Source organism: Belonocnema kinseyi, chromosome 9 (genome assembly GCF_010883055.1).
Source record: "Belonocnema kinseyi isolate 2016_QV_RU_SX_M_011 chromosome 9, B_treatae_v1, whole genome shotgun sequence".
In the NCBI taxonomy this organism is placed as follows: Eukaryota; Metazoa; Arthropoda; class Insecta; order Hymenoptera; family Cynipidae; genus Belonocnema; species Belonocnema kinseyi.
The window spans coordinates 100,895,947-100,909,831 of NC_046665.1; the positions used below are offsets into that span (position 1 = coordinate 100,895,947).

At 25.8% G+C, this 13,885-nt stretch overlaps 1 protein-coding gene across 2 annotated transcripts in view; it reads left to right on the forward strand.

The window, feature by feature from the left end:
• Nucleotides 1-13,885, forward strand: part of LOC117179561 (DNA polymerase epsilon catalytic subunit A) — a 67,677-nt gene that overhangs the window by 43,838 nt on the left and 9,954 nt on the right. For both annotated transcript variants that reach the window (XM_033371483.1, XM_033371484.1), the window contains 3 exons: nt 4,873-5,062; nt 10,676-11,131; nt 11,227-11,328. In XM_033371483.1, the coding sequence (XP_033227374.1) occupies nt 4,873-5,062; nt 10,676-11,131; nt 11,227-11,328 (748 nt within the window). The remainder of the gene's footprint in view (nt 1-4,872; nt 5,063-10,675; nt 11,132-11,226; nt 11,329-13,885) is intronic.

Sequence of the window (13,885 nt, forward strand, 5' to 3'; positions counted from 1 at the left end):
GGCTTAAAATCAAAAACCCTTCTAAATTTGGAAATCTTGTATTAAAATCCCTTAAACCTTGGAATCTGATGTTTCCGGAAATGGTGAAAATTTATTGTCTAAAACACCTTGAGAGCTTTTAAAATCCCTTCAAACTCATTGAAATCCTTGAAAATATTATAAAATCCCTCGAAATGATTCGAAATCCCTTGAAATTTTATAAAGCTCTTGAAAAAATTCCTTGAAATCTTTAAAATTTTTAAATACCCTAGAATCTTTCAATTTTTTTAAACTTCTCGAAATCTATTGAGTGAGATTTTTTACTTTGGTTTCAATTTTTAATGGGAGTGGACGGGCCGTGACGAAATTGCTGCAATTTCCGACAGACTTAAAATTAAAAACCCTTCTAAATTTGGAAATCCTGTATTAAAATCCCTTAACCCTCTCAGCCTAGATTTCAATATCTTTGGTTTTAATTAACGTATCGGCATTTTTCTTTTTCTTTTAATTATTGCTAAAAGTTTAACAAAAATGAATACTCTAAACTTAATAAGATGAATTCGACATATTACTATAGATATTTTCAGAAAACTGAGAAAATTATATAGCGAGCCGAAAGTATCGTCCGGGTATATTATACCCAGTGTAGACTGAGAGGTTTAAACCTTGGAATCTGATATTTTCGAAAATGGTGAACATTTATTCGGTAAAACATCTTGAGAGCTTTTAAAATCCCGTCAAATTCATTGAAATCCTTGAGAATATTATAAAATCCATTGAAATGTTTTGAAATACCTTAAAATTTTGTAAGGCTCTTCAAAAAATTCCTTGGAATCATTAAAAATTTTAAACACCCTAGAATCTTTCAAATTTTTTAAACTTCTCGAAATCTACTGAAAATCTTTTGGAATCTATTAAAACTCCAAAGAATATTTGTAATTCTTTAAAATCTGAGAAAATAGCTTGAATTATTTTTTAATCTTTGCAGATCTCTCAATTCTTATGAATAAATTCTTTCAAATCCATTAAAATATTATAAAATCCCTTAAAATCTCATGAAATCACATGTAATCTGATCAAATATCCTGAAATTCTGGAAAATTGATTAAAATACCTTAAGAACTTTTGAAACCCCTTATAATTTTTAAATCCTCGAAAATCTTACAAAAGCTGTTAAAATCCTTAAAAATTTCCTTGAAATTTTCTAGAATACCATAAAATATTTCAAATTCTTTGTAATATTTTTAAACCCCTTTTAAATTTATTCAAACTCTTGAAAAATCTTTGGAATCTTTTAAAATACCCTGAAATCTTATAAATCGTGTAGAAATTCTTGAACCCCCTTAAAATTTCGATTCAGTATTTTAAAATATTCTAAATTATTTCAAATCCTGTAGAGTCTTTTGAAATTTCTTGAAATCTTTTAAAATATGTTGAACCTTATTGAAAATCTTTGGAAATGCCTTGAAATATTTTTTAATCTTTTCAAATTCCGCAATTCTTTTGAATAAATTCTTTGAAATCTATTACAACATTATAATATCACTTGAAATCTCATGAAATTACATGCAATCTGATAAAATTTCCTAAAATTCTGGAAATTTTATTAAAATACCTTAATACTGTGAAATCTTAGAAATCCTGTCAAAAATCCTTGAAATCTCTAAAAATTGCATTGAACTTTTTAAAATATTCTAAATTATTAAAAATCCTTTGGAATCTTTTATAATTTTTAAAAATTCTTTCACGATCTAGACAAAATACTATGAATCTTTTAAACCTTTTTAAAATCTGTGAAAGCCTTTAAAATTCTTAAAATCTATTGACAATTCCTAAGAGTGTTTTTAAATTCCCTAAAATATGGTAAATTCTTTCAATTCTTTGGAAATAACTTGAAATATTTTAAAATATATGGAAATAGCTCAATTATTGGGAATAAATTCTTTGAAATCCATTAAAATATTATAAAATTACTTAAATCCTCAAAAATCTTACATAACCCTTTAAAATCCCTTTAAATTCTCGTGGAATCATTTAAAATACCCTAAAATATTTCAAATGCTTTGTAATATTTCGAAATCCTTTTAAATTTATGGACGGTTTTTAAAATTCCTTGGAACCTGTCGTAATATCCTGAAATCTTCAAAATTCTCTACAACTTCTTGAAATCCCGTAAAGATCCCATTTAATCTTATAAAATATCCTAACTTATTAAAATTTTTTTTTTGAATTTTTCGAAATTTTGTAAAGACCTTGAAGAATCCTTAGAATCTTTTAAAACCCCTTAAAATCTTGAAAATCCTTATAAAATTCTTGAACTCTATTTTAAATCCCTTAGAATATTTTTAAATTCGTTAAAATAGATTAAATTCTTTAAAGTAATTGACAATACCTAGAAATATTTAAAAAATTTGCAAACCCCTCAATTCTTTTGAATAAATTCTTTGAAATTCATTAAAATATTCAGGATGGTTGCTGGACCGGGAAACCGGGAATTTTCTGAGATCGGAAAAACCCGGAAAATAACAGTGCATTTATTTCTTGACCGGGAATTTTACAAATTTTCAGAAGATAAATCTGTCCAAGTTCGATTTCAACAATTTTTTAAATAATTAGTTGAATTTATATCTTTTTTAATTATGATATCATTAAGTTTATAATGCGTAATTCGAAAATCTGTTACCTAAAAAATTCTCTATTTTAGATTCTTATTTTTAAGCTTATATTTTTAATTTAAAGAATTTTAATGTGCATAAATAAATAATTTTTTTAATGGATCCCTACTTTAAGTATTAAAAACTAAACAATAATTGATTTGATAAAACGATTCTAAATCCGTTGAAAGTGAAAGAATTTTCAGACTCGTAATTAAAGGCTTTTATTAAATTAAAAATCTTGTTTCAGCCTAAATTATTCAATGTTTAATCCATTTAATTACAAAAAAAATGTTGATTAAGAAAAAGGATAATTATTTAATATTTAGCAATATTTGACTTATAATTTAAGAAGACTAAATTAAAGCTAAATATTTAAAAGTAAACAATTTGAAACTTAATTGTTTGACATAGAAAGCTTTGAATTGCTCAAGTTTCGAAAAGCTTATAACATTTTAACGTCACAATTCTTATTGTTCTACTTAATAAAATGTTTAATTTGTAAGCGAAATTGTTGAATTTTGATGTATAAATAATAATTAAACACTTATTATTTGTACACAAATGTGAGTAATTTTAAGAGATATTCAGAAGTTTTGAAAAGATTCAAAATTAATTAAAAACTTAAAATGATATCAAGTGATATAAACGAAGTTTGTGAAACAAATTTTTAGAACTTCTAAACATATTTTAAACTGAATAAAATTTTTACTACAAGTTTTAGAAAATCTTCAAAATTTTATAAAAATCCTTAAATTCTTCCCGGGTCCTTTTTAATAATATTGGAATTCTCTTGAAATCTTTTTGAATATTCTGTTAAAATAATTTTTCAAAAGGAAGAATCATTTTCAATTTTCCTAAGAATTTTGAGAAAATGTTTTTATTCGTTTGGACCCCTTTCACAATTCTTAAAAAGCCTCTACATTTGTTGTAAACTGCAAAAATCGACATTTTGTATTTAAATTTGATTGGGAGTATTTGCACCGAAATTTCGTCACGAATAACCAAATTTTGTCGGTAAACACACTTCGTTAAAATTATTTGAAATCATTTCAAGTCCTAAATTACTTTTTAATCTTTTTGAAAATTCTAAATATCTCTTAAAATTACTCTAATTGTTTCTTAAAATAATAAGTGTTCAATTGTTATTTAGAATTCCAAATTTTAAGGACATTTTTTTTTATTCGCAGGATTGTCTAAAATTTTTAGGACAAATTCAATTAATTTTTAAAGTTATTGAGAAGTTTTGAAAAATTGTAAAAACAAAGCTAAATTTAAAAAAAATTTAAACTAGTTCTAGATTTCTTAAGATTTTGAAATGCAATTTTATAGTTTTTCCAGGATGCTTAAACTATTTAAAATGAAAATAATTTAATCCTCAGAAACCCCCTGAAATCTTTGAGAATCTCCTTACTCTTTAAAATCCTATATGTCCCTTAATTCTGGTGAAACTTTTTTGCAATTTATAGACATATTACAAAATGTTGCAAAATCTATTGAAATTCCTTAAAAAATCGATTGAAATCCTTAAAATTCTCTGATGTCCTTTGACATCATTAAAAATACCCTAAAACCTTTTAAATCCTTAAGGTCTTGTGATGAGTGGGTCACGTGACCAGGTTCCTACCTTATCGCCACTCTTTTTTATTTCCCAACTTATGTTCACACGAAACGCCACATTAAGTTGAAAATTTGGGATACTAAACAAGAAACGCTAAGAATGGCGGGTCTAGTCCTAAATTTGTATAGTTATGAAAAAAGTTTTTTGTTGTAAATAATTAAAAAAAATTTTTTTTTATAATTATTAAAGTTTAGGACTAGACCCACCTTTCTTAGTGCTTCCTATTTATTATTTCAAATTTTCAACTCGATGTGGCGTTTCGTGTAAAAATAAGTTGAGAAATAAGAAAGGTGACGGTAAGGTAGGAATCTGGTCACGTGACCCACTAGTCACATGGCCTTAAAAATCCTTCATTTATAAATGTCTTTAAAGTTTTGAAGGTTTAGGACATTTCTTAAAATAATTAAAATCTTCGGAAATTCTATGAATTCCCTTGGAAGCTATACGGAAATCCTTTGTTATACTTTAAACTCCTTTGAAATACGTGAACACCCTTTTAAGTCGCTGGAAGTCTTTGAAATCTTTTGAATTCTTTCGAAAAAATCGTGTAGAGCTGTTTTTAGAGCCAGTTTAAAAACATATTTACTTCGCGTACTAATTGTTATATGAATTTAACAGACTGCTGACTGATTTCGAAGAAAGTTCGAGCTGTGCAATCAACAAAACAGGAACGTATTCAAGTGTTTGCGTCGAATTGGAAATCGACAGTTTAGCCGTTAATACCTTACTGCAATCTCATCACGTGAACGATATCGATGGCACCAGTTCCTTCGTAGCATTTCACAGTGCATCTCAGGCAACTTTACAGGTTGATAATTTTACACAATTTTTTCAATAATTATATGAAATAAACCTGACTGAATCTATTGTATTAATTAGGGTTGCACCTTACCTAAAAAAATCTGACAATGTCAGGGAATTTTTCTTAGATGGTGCTTAGTTTTCTTCTGATTGAAATTTTTAATTAAATTCAAATTAAATTGTTTGAAACTAATTTTTCAACTGAAAATTTAACTATTCTATTTTTGGTTGAATATTGATCGTTTTTAGTTGAAAATTCCAGTATCTGTTTAAACATTCATTTGTTATGTTGAAAATGCGTTCTTTTTGGTAGATAATTACTATTTATACTTAAGAATTCAACAGTTTGTTCAGAATTTATCTTTTTTAGGAATGAAAATTGAATTACTTAGTTGAAATTTAAACACTTTTGTTAAAAGTTAATACTTTTATTTGAAGATTCATTTTTACATTCTCATCCTAATGAGAAGGTATTGTTTTTATGTACAATTTCACTTTGTCGGTTTTCATCCAATCTCTACGCTTTGAGACCCACTGAGTCAGAAAAAACGATTTTTACGAAGTTGTTTGTCTGTCTGTCCGTCTGTCTGTATACTGTAGGCACGATAACTTTCGAAAAATTGATCAGATTGGATTCTGCTTTGGCACACTTTTTTAAGGCCTAAAAAGAAAGAGCAAGTTCGTGAACCAGCTATTTTGGATCAAAATTAAAAAAGTGAGCGCATTTTCAAAATGTTTGAAACCACATTTTTTCAAATTTTCAAAATTCTATCGACGTTTATGCATAGTATTCGGAAACTCGAACAATTTATCCTTATAACTTTTTTCTATAAAAAGAAAATGATCAGAGTTAGAGCACTTTTTAAATTAAAAGAAATAAAACTAAAATTAACATTTTAAGCCGAACAACGCATGATATAAAAAAAGCCAAGAAAAACGTTGATTTTTGAAAGACCTACAAGATTATCATAACAATTTTTATAATTTGTTCGAAAAGTTGAAAATTCCAAATTTGATAGTACCAACAATTTTTGAAGGCACATTTTTTCAAGATTTCAAAATTCTATGTACGGTTATTCATAGTACTCAGAAACTCTCAAGATTTATCCCTATGACTTTTTTCTATAAAAAGAAAATTATCAGAGTTAGAGCATTTTCAAAATCCAAAAAGCAAACTAAAATGAACATTTTAAAGCAAACAACGCATGATATGAAAAAAGTCATGTGAAGAAAAACATTGATTTTTGAAAGACCTACAAGATTATCATAACAACTTTTTTAATTTGGTCGAAAAGTTGAAAATTCCGAATTTGATCGTACCAAAAATAATGAAAAATCCAAAAATTCCATTTTTTGGTCAAATTATGCAAGATACGAAAAAAATGAATAAGATCAAATTGCGCGCCCTGGAAAGACCTACAAATTCTTAATCAATCACTTTTCGATAGGACGCGTAGTTTTTGTTTTTAGTCCTCAAAAACAACATTTAAAATAAAACAACAAAGTTTTGGACTAACGACACAAGCTACGAAAAAAATGAGACAAAACTTGTTTATCCAAAAAAGAGCTATAAATTTTGATAGGACACGTAGTTTTTGCTTTAGTCGTAAAAAATAACATTCAAGATAAAAATATATTTTTTTTAAATGACACAAGATACGAACTGAAATTGACAGACAAAAGTTGTTCGCCTAAAAAGATTTATAAATTTATTATTAATCATTTTTCGATAGGACCAGTCGATTTTTTTTCAATCGTAAAAAAAGAAGATTAAAAATAAAACAATTAAATTTGTGGAAAAAGGACGGAAAAGACGAAAGCGGACAAAGGACCCTAGATACGTTCCTGTATTAGACCATATGCAGATGCACAGTAGTTTTTCTTTAATCGTAAAAAAAAGATTAAAAATTAAAAAATTGTAAAATCAAGGAAATAAGAATTAGTATGATTCAATTTTTATGCACATTATGAATTGTAATGATATAAATTGATTGAAATGATACATGTTTCAGCGCAGCTTAGAATACAATTTACAGCAAAATACGAAACAAATATTAAAATAATCATGATTTTCAAATAGAGAATGTAACTATTCCAGTTGAATAGTCCATCATTTTAATTAAAAATTCATCGCTTTAGTTGATTTTTTTTCAATTAAAACTGCGACTAATCAATTTGTGGTTCAACATTATATTTTTATTTGAAAATTCGTCTTTTTTTTAGAAATAAACCTACTTGGTTAAAAATTCATCTTTTTGGTTTAAAATTCAACTATTCTAGTTAAAGATTGGTCATTTTAGTTGAAAATTCATCTCTTTGCAAGAAAAGGTAACTATTCTTTTTATTATTAATTTTTTATTTTTTGGTTGAAATTTTTTTTACCTGAAAATGAAAATATTCCAATTGAATACTCCATAATTTTAGTTGAAAATTAATTTTTTAACTAAAAATTAAACGATTCAATTTTTTTTGAAAAATTATTTTCTTTACTTGAAAATTCGTCTTTTTTGCTAGAAACATTAGTCTTTTAATTAAAAATACAAAATTTTCTAGTTAGAGATTCACCATTTAAGTTGAAAAGTCGTTTTTCGGTTTAAAATTTAAATATTCCAGATGAAGATACATAATTTTAATTGGAAATTCATCACTTTAAAAATGGAACTATTTTTTTTTAATTAGTTTTTTCACGAAAATGAAACTATTCCAATTGAATATTCCACGTTTTCGATAAAAATTCATCTATTTAGTTAAACATTATTTTTTTAACTGAAAATTCAACTTCCAGTTTTGGTTGAAAGTCTTTTTTTAGTTGAAAATTCATATTCTCTGTGTAAAATTGAACTATATCAGTTAAAGAATCATAATTGTAGTTGAAAGTTTATCAATTTGGTTGAAAATTAAATTTAGAAATTAACCTTCTTGGTTGAAAATTCAACTATTCCAGCGAAAGATTCACAATTATATTTGAAAAATCATCATTTTACATGAAAATGAATTTTTTCATTTTTTGTGAAAAATTAGTATTTTTTTGTTCAAAATTGAACTATTTCGTTGAAAATTCATGTCTTTTGTTGATAAATCTTCTTTTTGGTAGAAAGTTGATCTTCTTGTTTAAAAGTTCGTCTTTTTGGTTGAAAATTCAAGTATTGCAGTTAAGTATATTCATAATTTTAGGTAAAAATTCATCTACTTGGTTGAATTTTAAACTCTTTCGTAAAAAATTCATCACTTGGGTTGAAATTTTTTTTTTTTTTGGTAGAAATTAATTTTCTGGATTGAAAATTCAACTATTCCAGTTAAAGATTCATCATTTTAGTTGAAAATTCATCATGTTTCTTGAAAATTAATTTTTTCCACTGGAAATTTAACTTTTTTGTTTTCTGTTGATAATTGATCTTTTTTAGTTCAAGATCCAACTATTTGGTTTAAAATTTGTCATTTTTTAGTTCAAAATTTGTCTATTTCCTAGAAAATTCATGTGTTTTGTTGAAAAATCGTCTTATTTGGTAGAAAATTAATCTTGTTGTTTGAAATATCATATTTTTGGTTGAAAATTCAAATATTCTTATTAAATATTAATAATTTTAGTAGAAAAATCATCTTTTTAGATGAGAAAAAAGCTACTTGGTTGCAAGCTAAACTCTTTTATTAAAAATTGATCACTTTGGTTGAAAATTTGTTTTTTAGGTGGAAAATTAATTTTGTTAACTAAAAATTTTACTATTTCATTTTTGTTTGAAAACTGATCTTTTTTGCTTGAAAATTCAATGATTTGGTTGAAGATGGAATTTTTTTAGGTGAATATCCAAATATTTGGTTGAGAATTCGTGGATTTTGTCAAAAAATCGTTCCAAGGAATTTTCAAGAACTTTAATAAATTGAAAAGGATTTAAAAATATTAGAAAGGATTTGAAATATTTTATGGTATTTGAAAGGATTCCAAGGAATTTCAGAAGATTTCTGAGAATCTTCTAAATTGCCTTAAAATATTTGAAGTCCTTATAAAATTCTGAAACTCTATTTTAAATCCCTTGGAATATTTTTAAATTCGCTAAAATAGTTTAAATTCTTTAAAGTCATTGAACATTCCTTGAAATATTTAAAAAATCTTTGCGAATCCCTCAATTCCTGTCAATAAATTCTTTGAAACCCATCAAAATATATTATTAAATCCCTTCAAATCTCATGAAATTACATACAATCTGATACAATTTCCTAAAATTCTGGAAAAGTGATTAAAGTACTTTCAGAACTTTTAACATCCTTTAAAATTATTAAAATCCTCGGTACACTTATAAAATCTGTTAAAATCTCTTAAAATTTCCTTGGAATCTTTTAAAACACTTCAAAATTCCTTGGAATCTCTTAAAATGGCTTAAAATCTTACATATCCTTATAAAATTGGTTAAATCTCTTAAAGATCCCATTAAATCTTTTAAAATATAATAAATGATTTAAAATTTTTTGGAATTTTTTTAAATTTCTTAAAGATCTTGAAAAATTCTTGGAATTTTTTTAAACCCCATTAAAATCTTTTCAAATCCTTTATTTCTTGTTAATAGATTCATTAAAATCCATTAAAATATTATAAAATCCCTTAAAATGCCTTGAAATCTCATGAAATTACATGCAATCTGATAATATTTCTTAAAATTCTGAAAAAGTGATTAAAATACTTTGAGAACTTTAAAAATCCCTTGGAGTCTTTAAAATACCATAAAATATTGCAAATCCTTTGTAATATTTTTAAATCCTTTTAAATATATTTAAGTTCTTGAAAATTTAAATATTCCAGTTAAATATTAATAATTTCAGTAGAAAAATTATCTTTTTAGTTGAGAAAAAAGCTACTTGGTTGCAAGCTTATTAAAAATTTATCACTGGTTGAAAATTGGTTTTTTAAGTGAAAAATTAATTTTGTTAACTAAAAATTTAACTATTTCGTTTTTGTTTGAAAGCTGATCTTTTTTACTTGAAAATTAAACTTTTTGGTTGAAGATGGGATTTTTTTACTTGAATGTCGAACTATTTGGTTGTGAATTCATGGATTTCTTTAAAAAATCGTCTTTTTTGGAAATAAATTCATCTTTGTGGTTGAAAATTCAACTACTTGTTTAAAAATTCATGAATCTTGTTGAATATGCAATATTTTAAATGAAAAGTACCGAATTTGATCTGGCTTAAATTGAATTTAATATAGTATCCACATTAATTTTTTCTTAAGTATGCACTGAATTTTAAGTATAAGAATATAAAATAAAAATCTTTTTTAATTATTCAAATTCATGGACTTTTGGGAGAAAAAAAGAAATTATGAGTAATGTTTTTAGTATTACATAATTATTTGATCAACCTATAGTTCCATTATATTATCTTGTAATATAATTTGTCAAAGCTTTCTTAATTGAATATATTAATTAACTGAATCCCTAGAAAGTAAAAAATAAACTTTACGAATGATAAACTCCCGCAACTGTATACATATTTCGAGTCGATTGTTGAAAAAAAGCGAAATATTCAATTGAAAAATTGTACCCGAAAAAGACCTGAAATTGTCAGGTAATTTTTTCCAGGATGTAAGCAGGAAATTCTTTTAATGTAATTAATTTATTCATTGAAGGAAATGATATCTGGAGAATCGGCAACGTTAGGAATTCCTAGTTATGATGAGACAGCTTTGTGTAATGCGGCGTTCAGAGTCTTGCGAAATATGGTGAATGCATGGTTGAGAGACGTGACCATTTACAAGAATATGTTCGCTGATTATCAAATAATCCACTTTTACCGATGGCTTCGATCTCCTCAAGCTTTGCTCTATGATCCCGCTCTTCGCCGTACACTTTACAGTTACATGAAAAAGCTATTTCTCCAGTTGATAGCCGAATTCCAGAGACTCGGTTCCGTCGTGGTTTTCGCCAACTTTAACAAAATCATCCTCTGCACGAAGAAAAGAGCGGTTGCTGATGCTCTGGCATATATCGAGTACATCGATCACTCGATTCGAAGGAAGGAATTGTTCCACAGTATTGATATCCGCTTCGAGCAGTGCTGGGAGTATCTCGTGTGGTTGGACTTGGTAAGCAGAGATTTCAAATTGAAACTGTGTTTCGTTAACTTGTTTAAGTACACGAGTTGGATTTAAATTTATAAACAAATTTATATTGAAAACAGACTAATCATGGCGGCGTTAGGGGCAAAGTTCCAAAAGCTGTGACTGAAGATGAGTCCGCAGTGGAGCAAAATGAGGACGATGAAGAAAACGAAGATGACGGGGTAAGCAAAAATAATCAATTGATTTGTATTTGATACGAGGGATTGATCACGCGACTTTTGAATGCACATCAGAGTTTATGATTTCAACTATTTCAGAAGGGGTTCGAAGATTTCAATTTTTTTTTTAAAGTACTATAACAAATTTCAGAAAAATGCAAAAGATTTCGCAAAGGTTTCAAAAGATTCACAATGATTTCACGAAGATTTCAAGAAATTTTACAAAGATTTTTCAATGTTTTCAAACATTTTTAAAAATGATAACAGATTGTGAAGATCTGAAATGATTTACAAGGTATTAAATATTTCAAATATCTTTAATGATTATGAAGATTTCATAGTATTAAAAAAGATTTTACTAATATTTTTAAGATTGCCCATAGATTTAAAAGATTTCTGAAAAGTTTAAAAAGATTTCACGAAAATTTAACGCAGCTTTCAAACGAATTTTACAAAGATATCAATATATTTCAAAATATTTAAAAAGATTTCATAGATCTTAATGATTTCAAAGATTTCAACAAAATCTAAAAGATTTCATAAGATTTCATTCTTAAACAAAGGTTTTAAAGACTTTTTAGATTTCACCAAGATTTTAAAGATTTCATTGTTTTCTGAAGAGTTTTATAGGTCTTCAATGAGTTCAAAGATTGTACGAAAATTTCAAAATATCTCACAAAAATTTTGAACATTTCAAAGATTTTAAAGATTTTAAATGATTTCGCAAAATTTAAAAAGATTTTACGAAAATTTCAGGCAATTGTAAGAAAATTTCCATAGAATTTCACGATTATACAACGATATAAAAGATTTTACAAGTATTTTCAAAATTTTGCAACAATATAAAAGATTTCACAAATATTTTGAAGACTTTAAGCATTTTAAATAATTTCGAAGATTTAAAAATGGTTTAATGAATTTCATAGATCTCAAATTAATTAAATGATTTTAAACAATTTGACAAAAATTACATAGAGTTCAGAAAGTTTCAAAGATTTAAAAAATTCTAAATGTTTTCAAAGATCTCATATAATTTAAAGGTTTTAGACGACTTCTAAAGATTTCAATGATTTCACAAAGATTTTGTAGGTTCCAAAAAGATTTTAAAGGTTGTAAAGTGTTCAGAAATCAAAAATTTCACAAAAGTTTTGAAAGTTTTCAAACAATTTTACCAATTTTTTCCTTAGATTTCCAAGATTTTGCAATTCTATAAGAGATTTTACTAATATTTTGAAGATTTCAATTATCTCAAATGATTATGAATATTTTAATAGGATTTCGAGGATTTCAAAATATTTAAAAAGATTTCATAGATCTCAAGATATTTCAAATACCTAAAATTATTAAAGCGATTTTCAACGACTTCAAAAGATTTCACTAATTTCACAAAGATTTCAAAGATTTTTTAGATTTAGCAAAGATCTCAAAGATGTTCTGGATTTTACAAAGATTTAAAAAATTTGAAAAAGATTTCAAAGCGTTCTGAAAGGCTTAAAAAATATAAGATGATTTCCATATAATTTCGAAGATTTTACGAAGGCTCATACAACCAGGTTTTAAGATCGATCAACCTCTCGACTTTATTAATTTATAATTTAACCGCATACTAATTCAGGGTGGCGTCTTGACCGGAAAACCAATTTAGAAAAGAGATTTCTACCTTATCTAAAGTTGCCGGGCATATAATTGTATTTATTAGGTTACGGATTTATTTACTTATTTATGGTTTATGGGTCTTAGATTTTTCAGATTATCTCAGTATATTGCAATTAAATTATAATTTATTATTGTTCAAGAGTACTTTTCTTGACATTAGTTAGTAGTTCTTTTCATACATTTAAGTAGTTTTTATCACAATAATTTTGATCTATACTTTACGCAGGGTGGCCGCTGGACCGGGAAACTGGGAAATGACAGTGAATTATTTTTACCGGGAATTTTACAAATTTTTAGAAGAGAAATCTGCCCACGTACAATTTTAACAGTTTTTAAATAATCAGGGGAATTGTTATGTTTTTAAATTATGCTATTATTTAGCTTACAATGCGTAATTCAAAATTTTGTTACTTTAAAAATTTTCCATTAAAAATTTTTATTTCTAAGCTTACATTTTTAATTTAAAGAATTTTTAAATGCTTTCCTAAAGACTTGAACAAATTAAAAATAAAAGCTTTTGATGTTGAAAATTTTGGATAAAAAACATTTTTATTTAATAAATAAATACCTTTTTTTAAATTTATCTATACTTTAAGTAATAAGAATTGAACAAAAACGATTTGACAAAACGATTTTAAACCAGTTCAAAATCTAAGTATTTCCAGATTTCAGCGTTAAAACTTGAACTGTTTCAATTTGAAAGTCTTAGTCATTAAACAAATGTGACCATGTGACCGAAATTTTATAAACTATTTTCAACTTAAAAATAACTTCAAAAGAATATATTCTTAATTAAAAGATTTTATTAAATTAAAAATATTGTTTCAGCCTAAAATATTCAATTTTCAACCCACTCAATTTGACATTTTTAATAAAAAAAAGATTAATTATTTAATATTTAGCA